Genomic DNA, 16,460 nt, shown 5'->3' with positions numbered 1-16,460 from the left:
CTGCGGGCAGCCTGTGCCGGGGCCCCCCGTCACCGGTCAGGGGAGAACGCGCTGGGGTCCAGAACCGCCCCCCGGAAGGTGACAGGGAATGGGAGGGGCGGCCCGTCCCTGGCAGCGCGGCAGCCGAGCGGGGTCCCGAGTGCTCCTGGGGCTCCAGCTGCGTTTCCAGCGGCTCCGACTTGGAGCTTTCCAGGCCCTGGGGTGGGGCCTCGGCGTCCCCAGACCCGGCGCCCCCTCCCAGCAGCCGGCGTGTGCCGGACACGGGTTGCCGGGAGGTGACCTGCGCGCGTGTTGGTGCTGACCAGAGTGAACTTACTGGACGATCGCCCCTCGAGTCTGGGGCCTCTGGAGCTCTCAGCCGCCTTCCCGTCCTCGCTGCCCGCCCCCCCGCCCCCCCAACACCCCGCCCGCCTGCCCCCCGCCCGCCCGGCTTCATCTGCCGCGTCACCCTGCCCCGGAGGGGGAGCAGAGCACGTGGTGCCGATCCCAACCCAGGCCTCACGCCCAGCTGTGACCCCCGAATCGCCCGCACCCCGACGCGGCCAGGAAAGACGAGGAGAGGGTGTCTCTGGGAGTCACTTTATTGCTAACTGGGGGAGGGCTCAGAGCGGAGGGTGCGGGGCGTCCGCGGGGCGTCCAGCACGGCCTCGGTGTCCGTCCTCGGGGCAGCTCTGAGGGGTCCGGCACAGCTCACTAGACCCAGCAGTGCTCTGCGGGGAGGGGGCGGTCAGCCTCGGCCCGAGGGCCCCCGGGGCGCCGCACCCCAGACCCCGGGGCGGGCCGTGGGGGCGCCCGGCTCACCCTGCGCCTGGGCGGGGCTGAAGTACATCCACACGCTCATGGGCAGGCCCTTGAGGCTGCTGAAAAGCTTCTCCATGACCGGCTCCTGCTTGGCGTCGGGCTTCCTGGCTGTGGGGGCGGCCGGTCAGCCCGGGCCTCGGGGCCGTGCACGGAGCCGGGGCGCGGCGGGGCTGGCCGGCAGGGTCCCTGCGCCCCAGGCCGGCCGATTCTGGCAGGGGCAGCCGGGGGGCAGGGCAGGGCCGGGACCGTGCCCGGGGCCCGGGGCGTCCCCAGCCCTAGAGCTCAGAGGCCCCGGCCTGGCCGCCAGCAGGGACGGGCCTCGCCGCAGAGGCTGGCCCCAGCTCCGGCCACACAGGGCTGCGCCCGCCCTCCCGTGCCACCCCCCCGGCCCCTCCCGGCCCCAGGCCCCAGCCCGCCCGGCCCACCGGGCCGACCGCGGCCCCAGGCAGCTGGGGTGCGCACCCAGGTACTGGCAGGCCACATCCTTCTGGGGGCCGCCTTGGTGGCCTCCATGCAGACGACCATGGTCTCGGGGGTGGCGTCCATCACGTAGAGCTTGGTCGCGTCCTGGTCTGCAAGGGCGCCAGGCGAAGTGAGGGCCGGCTCGGCTCCCCCGGGGCGGGGGGTTGGCCGCCCGGCCCCGCTCCCGCCGACCACCCGCCTCCGTCCCGGGCCGGCCCCTCGGCCCGCGGCCCTGGGCCGTGCCACCAGGTCAGGGGCCCTGCCCGCTCCGCGGCAGAGGGCCAGGGTCAGGCGGCTGGTGGGCAGGGCCGGTGCCCCGACCCGGCCGCCCCCTCGTCCCCGGCGAGCCCCCCGCCGCCCCGGGGCCCTCACTGTTGATCTGGAACTCGGCGGCGGCGGCGGTTTTCGTGGCCAGGACCTTCTTCTCCACGCACTTGCCGTTCTCCCTGGAAGCGGGGTCTCCGTGAGCGCGGGGCGGGCTCGGGGCGTCTGGGGAGCCGGGAGCTGCCCCCCAGCCCCCCCTGGGGGCGCGGGCCGCCGGGCCGGGACACCCACCATCTGCTCTGGGTGATCTCCAGGCTGCTCGGGGTGATGGGCCGCAGCTCCTTGACGAACACCCGCAGCGGGGCGTCCTTGGAGTCCAGGAGGGCGATGTCGCTGGCCGCCATGGCCGTGGAGTGCCAGGGGCCCGCCAGCTGCGGAGGGCCGCGCCTGAGCCACGCCGGAGGCCCCGCCCGCGCTCGCACCCCCGGCCCCGGCCAGTGAGCGCGGGGGCCTCCCTGCCGGCGGGCACCGGCCGCGGGGTCCCCATGGGACACAGCCCCCTTCCCCCGGGGGTGCGGGCCCAGCTCCCCTCACCGAGGACCCCCCGGGCTCGGGGACAGAGCGACGGGCCCCGAGGACGGGGAGCGCGGGTCCCTGACGGGGTCTCAGCAGCCCCGCCGGCCCCGCGGCCCCCACGCAGCGCCCACCTTCTGGATGTCCAGGTCCTTCGTGGCCTGGGGCACGGCGGTGGCCTGCACGGCGCACACGAGGGCCAGGGCGAGCAGGAGGCACTTCATGGCTGCGGCGGGTCTCGGGAGCTCCGGAGCTGGGGCCGAGCGGCCGGCCGGGCCTTATATAGGAGGCGGCCGGCGGGGGCCCGAGCCAGGCGCTTCCCCGAATCCGGCGACCCTTCCGGGGCCCTGGGGTGGCTTCCTCCACCGGACAAAAGGGACCTTCTTCCCCCGGGCCAACAGGAAGGACCCTGCGTCCCGGGGCCAGTTCCTGGTAGGCCCGGGGGGCGGCCTGGGGTGGGTCCAGGCCGGCCACGCAGGGAGCACCGGGGGCGGCTGGGGGGGGCCGGGCCAGAGCCAGCACAGGCGCACCTGGCCCCGGGGAGGGGGCGGGGTGCCGGGATCCGGGCTCAGCCTCGTGCGGAGAGGCCCTGCCAGCCCTGGGCCCAGCACAGCCTTTGCAGTCCCCCCGCCATGCCCTTCCTGCTCCTCGCACCCCACTTGCTGCAAAGCCCCTTCCTGGTCTCCTGCAAAGTATGGTGCGAGGACTTGGGGGCTCCCCTCTGGGGTGGTACCCACTGTGAACTGGGGTCAGGATGGTTGGATCAGGCAGAGCCGCAGGGGGCCTGCCTAGGGCCCCTAAGGCCTTTGTAGCTCAGGGGCCCTCATGGGGAGGACGGGGTGAGGCAGGTGGTCCTCCACCCCCGGGAGCCAGCCGGCCTCGGGTCTCAGCAGCTGTGGGGGCTGTGTGGGTGGGGGAGGGGGAGGGGGGAGCTGGAGGGTCTGGGGAAGGGGTGGAGCCATAGGGGAGGGGCACGGGGCCTTGTGCCGTGGGGGCCCCCCATCCCGCAGGGCCGTGGGGCAGGGGCGCTGGGGGCTGGCGGGCACGGCTGTCGTTTGGCCCAAGCGTCCACAGCGCAGAATCTGAAACTGTCCGGGTCTTCATGCCGCCTCTCCTGGCTCCCGCGGGGCTGCAGCGGGAGAACCTGGCACGTGGGGGCCAGCCCATGGGGAGGCAGCCCCAGGCTGGCACCGCTCCCCCCACGCAGAGCGAGGTCCCTCCATGCCCCAGCCGGTGGGGGTGCAAAGCCGGGCCCTCCACGCCACCTGCCGGGTCTGGGGGGCGCTGCTGGCCGGGGCTGGGCAGGGCGGCTTCCCGGCAGCCGAGCCAGGGCCGCTGCAATCCCCCATGCCAGGCCCTCTGGGCCTCACCGGTCGGCAGCGCCAGGTGCCCTCAGGCCTCTGGCTCCTCTCCCCAGGCTCCTTCCTTGCCCAGGTCCCCGAGGCAGCGAGGAGGGGAGGAGCCCGGGGGAGCGGCCCGCACAGAACTGGGGACTCTCAGCCTGGAGGCCGGGGCATTGCGAGGCGCCCCTGGGGGCAAGCCCAGGCGTCACCAGCCAGGGTGGTCAGCAGCCGGGCAGAGGAAGCCACCGGGCAGCCCCGCTGGACTTCAGGACGGGGTGGGCAGAGGGAGGTTGGCCCGGACAACCCCGGCCGTGTCGTGCTCCGGGCAGAGGCGCCACCCGAAGGCCTGCCACAGGGCCCCTGGGATGGCGCGGCCCGCGGCCGGGAAGGCCCTGGCAGGGCGGCTGCCCCCGCGGGGAGCCCCTGGGGCTAAGCCCACCCGCCGGCCCCGCGGCCCGCCTGGCCCTCACCGTGAGGGTCGGGGACGCCTGCGGACGCCGCGGACCCAGCGTTCAGGCGCGCCCGAGTCTCCGGCCGGCCGGGCCCTCGCGTTCCAGGGACGGAGAGGCCACCGGGCAGCGCGCTCGGGCTTATTGGGGAGACCCTGGCTGCAGGAGGGGTCCACGGCCTCGGGGTGGGGGTGGTCCGCGTTCTGGCGCGTCTCCGCCAGCCTCCTCGGCCTCGCTGCCCTCTCTGCCACCGGACGTGTGCGCCACCAGCTGCCGGAGCCTCGTGCCCCGTGGCCAGCGCCGCCGCCCGCCGGCTTCCCGCTCCCACGCAGCCTCGGCTGCCCCCCTAGAGCCGCCTCAGCCAGGCCGCCCCCCCCCCCCCCCCCCCCCCGCAGCCACGTCTGTCCTCCCCGGGGCACGGCCGCCAGCCCCTGGCCCCGGGCCGTCAGGGGCAGGGCCCACCCCACGCCAGGCACCCCCCGGCCTCCTGCGGCCCGGGCAGCTCCTCCGCAGCCTGGACCTGGGCAGGGGGAGAGGCCGGGGGTGGGGCCCGCCCTGGAGGGCAGACGTCCGCGAGCTCCAGGCCTCCAGGAGCGTCTGCGTGGAGGCGCCCAGGGGCGCCCTGGCGGGGTCGGCCAGAGGGCTCTGCCTGCGAGGAAGCCGCGGGGCTCCCCTGGGGTCGGAGGCCACGCACCCCGTGCCCAGCGGCCTGGGCTGGCCGCACCCCGGGCCCCGGCCCTTCGCTGGGCGCCCACCCGGGACGCCGCCGTGGGGGCAGGAGCACAGCCCCCCACCCGCGTGGGCCTGGCCCTCCCGAGGAGGCCCGGCCGGGACGCCGCCTCCCTGGGCAGTGGTCAGCGCTCACCGGACCCTTTGGCCCGCTGCGGGCGCTGCGTGTGCCCGGCGCCTCGGGTGCCGCCTGCAGGTCCCCACGCTCGCCTCCCCTCACCCCACACCCCCCCACACACACACCACACACCACACACCCCACACAACACACCCCCCCACACACCCCCCCAAACCCCCCCCTCCACACACACCACACACACACCACCACACACACCACACACACCACACACACCACACACACCCCACACACACCACACACACACACACACCACACACACACACACCACACACACCACACACACCACACACACACCCACACACCACACACACACCCACACACCCACACACACCACACACACCACACACATCCCCATTCACACACACCACACGCCCCCACACACACACCCCACACACACACCACACACATCCCCATTCACACACACCACACACACACACACCACACACACACACCACACGCCCCCCCACACACATCCCCATTCACACACACCCCACACACACCCCCACACACCCCCCACACACACACCCCACACACACCCCACACACCCCCACACACACCACACACCACACACCCCACACATACACCACACCACACACCCCACACACCCCCCACCACCCCCCCACACACCCCCACACACACCACACACACACCCCCCACACACACCCCACACACACCCCCCACACACACACCCCACACACCCCACACACACACCACACACACACCACACACCCCACACCACGCACCCCACACACCCCCACACACACACCCCACACATACCACACACACCCCCATTCACACACACCCCACACACACACCACACACCCCACACACACACCACACACCACACACCCCACATACACACCACACACACACCACACACACCCCCCACACACACACCCACACACCACACACCCCACACACACTCCCCACACACACACCCCACACACACACCACACCACACACACCCCCACACCACACACACACCACCACCACACCCCACACCCCACACACACACACACCACACCCCACACACCACACCCCACACCACACACACACCTCACCACACACACACCACACCCCACACACCCCACACACGACACACCCACACACCCCACACACCCCACACACCACACCACACACACCCCCACACACCACACACACCCCACACCCACACACCCACACACCACACACATACTCCACACCACACACACCCCCACACCACACACACACCACACACCACACCCCACACACACACACACCACACCCCACACACCACACCCCACACCACACACACACCTCACACACCACACACACCACACCCCACACACGACACACCCCACACACCCCACACACCCCACACACCACACACACCACACACACACACACACACCCCACACACCACACACACACCCCACACCCCACACACCCACACACCACACACATACTCCACACCACACACACCCTACACCACACCACACACACACCATACACACCACACACACCCCCCACACACATACCACACACACACACTCCACACACACCACACCCCCACTCGGGGGTGCAGGCCCGGGGTCAGGGGAGGGCAGCCCTGCGATGACAGAGCGCTGGAGGCACCAAAAGTGCCAGCGCTTACTCCGGGGGCGGGCTCCTCGGCGGTGTGGGCCTGCGTCGGGCGACCCCACCCCCCTCCCCCACCCTCCCCACCCCTCCCTCCACCCCCTCCCCCCACCCCACCCCTCCCCCCTCCCCCACCGCCCATCTGCCCGTTGACTGACGTCCTCGCGTTGCCCGCCCGCCCGGAGGCTCCAAAGGGGCCTGTGAGCGCCGCTTACGGTGGGGCTCCTTGCGGACCCCACGTCCTTCCCCGGGGTGTTCCCCCCCAGGGCAATAACACGGGGGAGCGAGGCGGGCCCCTTTGAGGCGCCCCTTCGGCCTCCGTCCAGGCCCCTCCTCGGGCTGGGGGGCCGCGACCCGCCAGCCCCGGGATCCAGCGGGGCGCCTGCGGGGTGCCAGGAGCCTCGGCTTCGGGGCGGGCGCCTCGCACCCGGCGCGCCCGCTCCGCCGCCGCCTGAGGAGCAAAGGCGCGTGGCCGGGTCGCGGGGCGGACGCGGCCGTCGGGCAGGTCTCCGCGCCCAGCGCTCAGCCGCCCGCGTCTGTCGCGGAGCCCCGCGGGCCCCGCGTCCCTCAGCCCCGCGTCCCTCAGCCCCGCGTCCCTCAGACCCGCGTCCCTCAGACCCGCGTCCGGGCGGGGCGCGATCCTCCGCGGCAGCCGCCGGCCCCTCGGAGCGTGTGCGTGTTTTGCTGGGCCCCGTGGACGGCGGCGAAGGGGGGGCGCCGCCCTCATAGCGCCAGCCCGCCCGCCCGGCCCCCGTGCCAAGGCGGGCACTTGGGGGGTCCCGAGGTCGCAGGAATGAGGTCCCCGCACAGCCCCGAGCGTCCTGGCGCCGGCTCTGTCGAGGCAGGAGCCCTGTCTCTTGCCAGCGCGCGGACCAGCATCGCCCGCCTGCTGGGGACACCCGCTGGATGCCGGGCTTCAGGGGTGCTTGTGGGTGATGGGGTGCGCCTGGGGAGGGGCAGAGAGGGGCTTGGGGGAAGATTGGGCAACTCCCAGGAGCCCAGACCCCCGGAGCTGACCCTGCGTCACACCAGCGTCCTGCTCCCCGGGGCCGGGCCCAGGTCTGAGGTGCCTGGCGGGTGCCACCTGCTGCCAGAGAGTCGTGCGTCTCCCAGCTGGGCAGGCCCGGGCGCCCACCCCCGCGGCCTCTCCCCGGGGGCGATGCTGCTGTTATGGGCGAGGGAAACAAGGCTCGGGAGCCTGGAGGACGGGTCCTGGGTCCCGTGGCTGGTGACGCCCCGGGGCCGAGAGGGGAAGCTCATCCCCGCGGGGGTAACCAGCTGCGCGACTCTGGCCCCGTTAGCCAGGGTCTGGCTGTCGCTAGGGCTGGACACGCAAAGCCCCGAGTCGTGAGCCGTCTGTGTCCCGGGGCCAGGGCCGAGGTCACATCCCGCCCGTGCGACACGCGGTCCTCTTGTCTCGTTCCGGGGACACACGGCCGCCGGACGCGAGCTCCTGCCTCCTCGCCACTCCCCTCCCTGCGCGCGTGGGCGCGGGGTAAGGGCAGGCAGGGCCCTGTCTGGGGTCCCCGCCTTTGTGCTGGCTGCTTCCTGGGCACGCGCTCAGCCTCAGCCACACCCACGGGGTCAGACAGGCCTTGTCTCCCACTGTGCTGACGGGGCACCTGAGGCCCGAGGAGGTTGTAGGACATACTTGGTGCCACCCGGCACAGACAAAAGGCTCTGACTGGCATGTTTCAGTGTCCCGGGGGGCTTGCTAAGGACCCCAGCCCCCCCCAGCTGTGGGTGGGCCCAGCCGCCTGTGCTCCCGCAGAAGAGGCCGACCTGTCCTCCCGTCCTGTGCTCCCGTCCTGTGCTCCTGTCCTGTCCTCCTGTGCTCCCGTCCTGTCCTCCCGTCCTGTGCTCCCGTCCTGTGCTCCTGTCCTGTCCTCCTGTCCTCCCATCCTGTCCTCCCGTCCTGTGCTCCCGCCTCTCCGCAGTGCCGGGGATGGGGGAGGGGAGCCAGGTGTGAGCCGAGGCCGGTGCCTTTCAGGGCTCGCCGTGGGCCGGGACGCGGCTCCTCACCGACACGTAGAGCGCGCACTCACCAGGGTACGCGGCCGGGGGGCCGGCTGCCTGTCCTTTGGGTCCCCCTGGGGTCACCGCAGGTTCTGAAGCGGGTCACCCGCCAGCCCCTGTGCCGGCCGCGCGCTGGAGGAGCCTGAGGGTCACGGACTCGCGACTGTCAGCGTTTTTGCCTTCGGACCCTTGCGGAGGCCGCACAGCGCCCCCGTGGGTGGGGCCGGCCCCGGTCATGGTGCGGACCGGCTCCCCGAGGCGCAGACGAGGGGTCGCTTGCTGAGGGGCAGGGCTGGGATTTGATCCTGGATCTGTCCAGCAGCAGAGCCTGGTCAGGACATTATTCTCTCCCGAGACTGGGTGGGGACGGCAGCCCGGGGTCAGGGAGCTGCCCCGGCCGGGCCCTGGAGCCTGCCCCGCGCGCGCGGGAGCCTCTGCCGAGGCCCGTGTTCTGAGAGGCACAGGTGCAAGGCCAGGCGGCTTCCACTCGGAGCCCAGCTTCTGCCGTCGGGCCCTGGGTGGCTTCCTCACCACGTCTGCGCCTACGTTCCTGCCTTCAAACGGGCGTGGCGAGGGGCCTCCTCCGGAGGGTCACTGGAGAATAAATTTGCGGCCCCGCGTGAGACACGAGCACAGTCGCCGGCAGGCGGTCAAGGCCCAGCGTGGCTGTCCTCGGCTCGCTGTCGTCGCTGTCCCGGCTAGGGCAGAGCAGTTAGTGGCCCCGCGGGTGCGTTTGGCGGACGGGCAGCGTACCAGGAGGGCCCGGCACGGGGGGGCTCGTGGCGCTGGAGGCAGAGGGGGCCGGGGGTGGCCGTCAGCACTGCGGCCGGCTGCCGGGGGTTATTCCTGGGACGGTCTAGGGCCCTTCCCCAGGGGCGGCGGGACAGGGCTGAGCCCTGAGCTCCCCGGGAGAGACCCTACAGCCCTCACCCCGGCAGCAGCATAGCACCTCACGGGTGTGAGGCTTGGGGGGCCCTGACCACCTCTCCCCCTGTCCTGGCAGGACTACACGGTGCGCGGCCTCCTGGCAAAGCCACTGATGCCTTCTGTGAGGACGGCGGCTGCTGGAGGAGCCGGCCTTCGGTGCGCGTGCGTGGGCCGGGCCCGGCGCCGTCCCGTGATGCTTTGCCCCTTGGCCACGCTCCGCCACGCCGCGCTCAGGCTGGCCACGGGGGCTGTCCTCCAGGAACACTCTGGGCTCCCCCAGTGCCTTCTCACGTGGCTAACATGTCTCTGCCCCGGGAAAGCTTTTCCACCCCCTACTTGGACTGACGGGCTCTCAGAAAGCAATGAACGAGCGATGATGTAAACGGGTCCCCCGGCCCGTCACCCCCGAGGGCAGCACTGCGCGGCTCCACTCCTGTGGTCACACGGCACAGGGTCCTGGAGGTGGAGGTGCTTGTGGGCATGGATGGGTGGGGGGCAGATGGGAGATGGGCCGTTGGGGGGTGGGGGTGGATAGCGGGATGCAGGGGGGATGGAGTGAATGGGCGGGCGGGTGGCGGGGCAGGGGAGGGATGGATGGGGGAGATGGATGGGGGTGAGTGGCGAGAGGATGCGCAGGTGATGGATGGTGGGCTTCCCCCATGTTCTGTGGGACCCCGTAGGATCTACCGCATTTACTTGGTTGACACTTGTTTTTTGAGTACCGGCCAAGTGCCAGGCCCTGGGGACGGCACACAGCGAGTCAGGTGGGGTGTCGGTGAGCTCACAGCTGAGTGGTACCCGGCGCGGGCGTGTAAGCGCCACGGCCTCTGCAAGCGTGCTTCTGTCGATGGGCACTTGCGTTGTCTTCATGCCTTGGCCTTTGTGAGTGGACGTGAGGGGACCTGTGTCTTCTGAGCTTAGTGTCCTCATATTCCAGAAGAGGCTCTTGGCCTGGAGTCTGTGCCCCTTGAAAATGTCCTCAGGATGTTGAGTTTCTGGGTATCGTGTGAGAAGAGACGCCAGTGTCTTAACAGTAGTCGACCCCATGACGGGAAGCCTAGGGCCTGGGGGTGCTCTGCAGCCCCTTCCAGGTGCCCAGGATGAGGCTGGCTCGGGGGAAGGGAGTTTGTCAGGTTGTCACTCATCCTCAGCGGGCACCCCTGTGCCTCCCCTCCCCTGCTCTCCAGAGAGACGCTGCATCGAATCCTGGCCCTGATCCAAGGCTCCCATCAGGAGGCCGTGGTGATGTAAGTGGGGCCTGACCTACGCCTCCCGAAAGGGGCCCTCGAGTTGGTGCCAGAAGCGGAAGAAGTGCCCGCAGGCTCCTGTGGCTCTGCCCACCTGGATAATTCCACGGGTCCTCGGAGCTGGGGACCAGACTTGAGCCAGGCGCCCCTGCCACAGCCTGCAGAGGAGTTTCTGTATGTGGGTCTTAGGCCAGCGCCTGGGGAGGCCGAGGGGAACCAGAGACCCCGGCTGCCCTAAGGGGCCTGGGAGCCAGCGGGGGCTCTGAGCCAGGGTCTGGCACCTCAGAGCACACCGAGCCGGGAGTAGTCAGCACGTGTGGGACTGTTGAAAGCAGGAAAGGGCAGAGGAGGGCAGAGCCTGCCTTCGGGGCAGGCGGGCGCAGGGGAGAAGGCTGCTGCAGTGGGGGCTGGAGGGGCAGGAAGATGGAACGCGAATGATGAGCTTTAGGAGTAGGGGCAGGGCCAGGGCGGGCAGTCAGCCGAGCTCCCCGCCTGCACCAGCCTCGCACCTCACCCCTCCCGATCCCCAGGTTCTCCAGCCTCGACTTGCAGACCCAGGAGGCCTGGGAGATGGCCGTGAGGGGCCTGATCCGGCCCATGAGCCCGTCCCCGATGCTGGTCACCGGCATCCGCTGCCTCCACTTTGCGCCTCCAGAATTCCTGGGGGAAGGAGGGACTGTGCGGTGGGTCCCAGGGTTTGGGGAGTTGCAGCGCAAAGCCCAGGCAGAGGCTGGCACCTGTCAGTGCTGTGCTGTCCGCCACAGCCCTGCGGCCTCTGCCTTCCCAGCCCGGGACCAGCCCGGCTGCCAGGAGCCCACTGAGCAGATGTCACGCCTGCCGCCAGGTCGCCCGTCGAAGCCGGACCCCGACGAGGTTATACGTGGCGGCTCGCTTCCAGGCCTGCCCCGTTTCCAGCTGTCATGGCCCTCGGGCACCAACCACTCGCGCTCCTGGTCCTGCCCGGTGCAGCCCCCGCTAGCTCTGTCCTTTTGTCTGCCCCCCACACTGCATTCGTCCCCGCTGGTTCTCTGCAAGGGCGAGGGCTCCTCTTCTGGAGCCTTCCGACGCCGAGCACCTGGCGCAGATCCTTTGTAACCGCTCACGAGCGCCCAATTCACAGATGAGTAAGCCGAGTCTTAGAACTGGGCTTCCCAATTTTTAACTCGCCCACAAAGCAGGTTCTGACTCAGCAGGTCTGGTGGCACCGAGCCGGCATGTCTGACCAGCTTTCGGGGGGTGCCCGCGGGCTGGCCTTGGGCTGCACTTTGATCAGCAAGCCCTGAGCACGCAGGCTCCTTGCTATGGCTCTTTCGGCCCAGCCATGTCGGCGAAATGGGGACAGCCTCTAGCCCCCCGGGCCCATGGTGGGCGCCCAGCGCCGTCTGTGCTGCGTCCACAGAGGTGCAGCGCGTGCACGAGACGCAGAAGCAGCTGCGGAGGCTGGAGCATGAGGTTGGCCTGGAGCTGAAGAGCAGCGCCGTGTGCACCCAGGGGCGGTGCACACGCGATGGCTTCTTCACGCCGGACGACGCCTTGCAGAGGACGCAGCGGGACGGGCACGGCATCCAGGATGTCATCCGGGCTGCAGCCCCCCGGGTGGCAGCAGGGCTGGAGAAGAGCTTGAAGCCGGGGCTGGCTGCCCAGCGGCTCCCCAGGCCAGGCCAGCCCCGGGGCTCTGAGAGGACCAGCTCAGCCCCGGGCGGGACAGCTCTCCCAGGCCAGGCCGGGCCGGGTGACTGTGCAGGACAGCAGGGGAAGCGTTCCTGCTCGGGGCGTAAAACTAAAGCAGAAAGACTGACGGCTTGACCCAATCGAAAAGGAAGACCTTCCGGGTGGAAGAAAGGACGCTCAACAAGGGACAGACTGATAAAAGCACCCGCAGCGTCTCAGGCCCCTCAGGCAGGCCCAGCTCGTGAGACCGCAGGGGCAGCTGACAAAGTCAGGCAGAGGACCCGGATCGCGGGTACCATCGTGTGTATTTCACACGTCACATGGCCGGGAGACCAGGAGTGTCCATGCTCAGCCCCTCCAGTAACCAGGCATCCGGGTGAAGTGCCTCTGCCTCTCAGCACAGGGGTTGGCACGTCCGGGGGCGGATGAGCCTCACCCTTCGTGATGTTGGCATCTCCCCGGCCAGGTTGGCTTGCTGCTGCATTTATGTGACAACATAGGTCAGTTTCTCCTCCTCTGTCCACCAGGTGAGGGTGCCCCTTCCTCCAGGCCCCATGGGGGTGACCAGAGATCCAGGGCTCCCTTGAGAAAGGTGCTGACCTCTTCTCCCCTTGGGCACCGGGCATCAGTGCGTTGGGCAATTTGCCGCTAGGATGGGGCAGCTTTTCCTTGTGCCTGGGTTCCTGCCAGTGTATTCAGCATTCACTCGACAAACATTTATTTAGTGCCAGCTATTTGCCAGATCCCGTTGTAAGCGCTCGTCATACCTCAGTCAGAGGACTGTGCACCCGCCCGCGGGGGCGCCAGCTTGCAGAGGGCATTCTGAGGAGGATGGCGTGAGTGGGAGGCGGGCCTCCAGCCAGGAGGTTGTCTGGAGGAAGAAGCCTTCAAGGTCAAGGGAAGAGCCGGCTCCGCTCAAAGGGCGGCTGACTTCCCGGGGAGGGGCCAGTGTTCCGCGTCGCTGGCTGGCCCGCGCCCGTCCGGGAGGCGCCCCTGAGGGCTTTTCTACCTGAGGCGCCCCCCGTTCTCGGGAAGCCGGACCGCGGGCCCGGGCAGCGGCTGTCTTTCCTCCTCTGTACTGCTTTTTCTCGCTGACTTGCCCCGGCGAGGCCGTCTGGCGAACCAGGCCCCTTGGGAAAACCACGCCGCTTCCCTCTTCTTGTCCAGTTCGGGTGCCTTGTCTCTGACTCGGAAGCCAGCGGGGCGGGACCCTGGGCAGGTCTGAACCCCGCTTCTACCACGTGTGAGCTTCTCCCCCTGGGCAGGCGAAGGTCAGCACGACGGCGCGTTCCTTCGGAGGGGCTGCTTGTCTCGGGCTCGGGCGCGCCGACCTCCGTGGAGGTGGGGATTGGCTGCTGCGCTGTTGCCCTGAGAGACCGCGCGAAGCCACCCCTGTCGGTTGTTCCCAGGGCCGGCCTCGGCGGTCGGCCTCCAGGCGGCCGACGGAAGAGGACGGTGGCGCAGCGGCCGTTTACTGAAGGCTTCTGCCGGGCCTCCCGTTCACCATCCCCGCTGCCTCGGCTGTCAGCGCTGTGCAGGTGTCATGCCAGCCCCCTGCTCCTCGAGGGGTAGGTTCCCGACCCCCCTGATCCTGACCTGCCGGGAGCATGAGCACGCTTGCTGCTTTTCTCTTGTGCGCACGTGCCCACGACAGAGTGGAGTTTGTACCTTAGAGGCGGGGAGAGAGTCACGCCTGCTGATGCAATAGAACAAATGGGAAAATACGCTGTCAGGAGAGCTACGTGCAAGTGTCTGTCTCCCAAATACCTCACTGTGCGCCATATTTTCAGACCGCAGTTAACATGGAAGCAGAAGCCTCAGAAAGCGAAACTGTGGCTAAGCGGGGCGGGGTTGGGGGGGGTGGCCGTACCTCCCCCGTGCGGGTGAGGAAAGCCGCCCGGGAGAGACACCCCGCCTCCCAGCGAGCACACGCATTGCAGGAGGACCCTCCCCTCTGCTTTCCCGGCGGGCGGCGGCTCCAGAAGTCCCTTTGAACTCAGGCCTCCCGCATCTCTGCCCTGGGCACAACACAGACCTCAGGACCCGCTGCCGGTCGGGCCGAGCCCACACCGCCCACCTGTGCTTCCTCGAGCGCGGCCACTGCCCAGGGCAGCCACCTCGTCTTGTTTAGCAGCGCTCAGCCTCTGCCTGTCACCCCCTCACACCACCCCTCCCTCACACCTAAATTCCCAGGGAATTTCATCCCCATTTCACAGATGGGGAAACTGAGGCACTATTTGCCTGGGCTTTGCAGCCAGTCGAAGGTAGACTCAAGATTCGAACTCGGTAGTCTGGCTTCGAACACCTGCTCTTACTCTCTCTGCCCATGACCTCTCTACCTGGACACTGACCTGAACTCTGCCCAACCCAGCTCCGCCCTGGGTGTGTCCCCAGCCAGACCTGCCGAGACCTTGCTGGCGGGGGAGATGATGGTAGGCCAGCCCCGTCTTAGCTGGGCCTCCGGGAAGCGCACACCCAGGAGCCCTCCCCTATCACAGGCGCTTCTGGGACACGGCGACTTTCAGAGAAAGGCGACAGCGAAGCCAGGTTCCTTGCAGGCCTCCCAGGTCTCTTTGCCATTGCCACATCTCTGCATGCGGGACGTTCAGAACAGTCAGCAACACTAGAACCCCCGGATCCAGACCAGAGATGAGGAAGCCTGGGTGGGGGCAGAGGATGTTTGCAAATCTCAGTGCCTTGGAAAAATGAGGTAACCGGAACTCAGGGTACACAGGCTGGCACACCATCCCACCTGGGTCCTAATGGCAAAGAGATGATGAAAGAGGGCTCAGTGTGGCTGGTCATGATCTCCTGATTGCCCTAGGGGGACGGGGGGGTGGTGGTGAGGGGGACCCTGAGTCATAGCCAAAATATTTAGTCAACACGCAGCCTCTCTGCTGAGAAAACCACCCTAAATCCCTTGGGATCAAACTTAGTAGGTATTTTAACCCCCAAAGAACTAATGATTGTTAAGTTATACCCAATGTATGATAAGCCACGTGAGATTTATAGTTTGAATTGAGCTTTAAAATTTAAATTCAGCTATTAAGTTAATCATTTTAAGACATATTTCTAGGGCCTTACCTGGCAGCGCAAGGGGTTAAGTCTCAGCACTAGGAAGCTATTAGCAGCCACTGCAACATGAGTTTGATCCCCGACCAGGCAGCTACCCCCCGGGCGCGGCAGACCTCTCCTGTCTCCCCCTCCCCGCTGCTCCCCTCGGTAGTGTGTGTCAGCAGATCCGCCTGTTCTGCTCCCCACTCTGTGTCTGGTGAGTCCTCTCACCCCGCTGCACCTCTGGCCTACCCTCCAGCTCTTGTGTGCATAAATAAATGAATCTTAAAAAAACAAGCCGGAAACTATACCCGCTACCTATAAACATTTAATTTCCTCGACATCTTTCCCTCGGAGCCCCTTAGCACGAGGCGTGGGGCACAGGCAGAGATGGGCTGGATAGGAGGACTGATGCTAGTGACCCCAAAGAGGTTCTTGTCTGGATGAGGCTGGATCGGGGTGCTGCTGGGGCGGCAGAGGGTGACTCAGAGAGACAAGCAGCAAGTGGGTGGTGGGTGTGATTGCTGGGGACACGGCTGTCCTGGGCCTTCTAGCCCCCCTGTGGTCTGCAGAGCAGCCTCCCCTCAAGGTCGCCCCCAGCCCAGCACTCTTCTCTGTGTGGTTCCCCACCCCAATCCCTCTAGGTACTTCCTCAGCCCCTCGTAAGGCAGAAGGAAAGAGGACAGAACAGGCTGTGTTCTTCCCTGGTAAACCAGCCCGGCGGGTCTGCGGTGCCAGGGTAGAGGGTGGAGCAGCAGGTTAACTCTGCCAAGGAACAGCTAACAAATGCCAGAGCTCTAGGGAGAAGCCAACTTCAATCCCACCTGGGTCTGATTTCGAGCAGGTGCTTTGGGCCCTGTGGCCCCGCAGGGGGAGTGGGGGTGCTTGGGGCCAGGATTTGGTGGCACCATGGTTAGAACAACCCCGTCAGCCCCCAAGAACTCTCATCTGAGAGGCCAGCCACCGAGCACACCTGGCAGCTTGTTAAGAAATGCTGGCCTGCCCCACGCCTGCCGAACAGAATCCCAAGGGATGGGATGGGGCCCCAGATCTTTATTTTCAAAGTCACTGTAATACCTGGTCATTTGGAAATCCTGTCCTGTCTTGTTTTTTTTTTTTTTTAAGAATTATTTATTTTTGCATACAAGAGCTGGGGTGTAGGCCAGTG

At 68.1% G+C, this 16,460-nt stretch overlaps 2 protein-coding genes across 2 annotated transcripts; one reads left to right on the top strand and one right to left on the bottom strand.

Annotated features, from left to right (window-relative positions):
• Positions 1-1,293: 1,293 nt before the first annotated feature.
• Positions 1,294-2,324, bottom strand: PAEP (progestagen associated endometrial protein; the record flags this gene model as incomplete). The annotated part of the gene is made up of 4 exons (XM_054689513.1): positions 2,235-2,324; positions 1,819-1,958; positions 1,636-1,709; positions 1,294-1,373 (listed from the first exon to the last, which is right to left on the bottom strand). Coding segments are annotated over exons 1-4 (384 nt in total), but the record flags the coding sequence as incomplete, so codon positions are not given.
• On the top strand, positions 2,323-12,373 carry LOC129144903 (pseudouridylate synthase TRUB2, mitochondrial-like). Its single transcript, XM_054689512.1, has 5 exons — positions 2,323-2,532; positions 9,397-9,476; positions 10,508-10,567; positions 11,098-11,245; positions 11,969-12,373. Exons 1-5 carry the CDS (start codon positions 2,323-2,325, stop codon positions 12,371-12,373), a joined length of 903 nt encoding a protein of 300 aa, XP_054545487.1.
• Positions 12,374-16,460: the final 4,087 nt, after the last annotated feature.

This window comes from Talpa occidentalis, unplaced genomic scaffold (assembly GCF_014898055.3).
Source record: "Talpa occidentalis isolate TD23 unplaced genomic scaffold, MPIMG_talOcc4v2.1 talOcc4.7, whole genome shotgun sequence".
NCBI classification, from domain to species: domain Eukaryota; kingdom Metazoa; phylum Chordata; class Mammalia; order Eulipotyphla; family Talpidae; genus Talpa; species Talpa occidentalis.
Note: the sequence above shows the minus strand (reverse complement) of the source record. Positions and strands in the feature narration are given on the sequence as shown.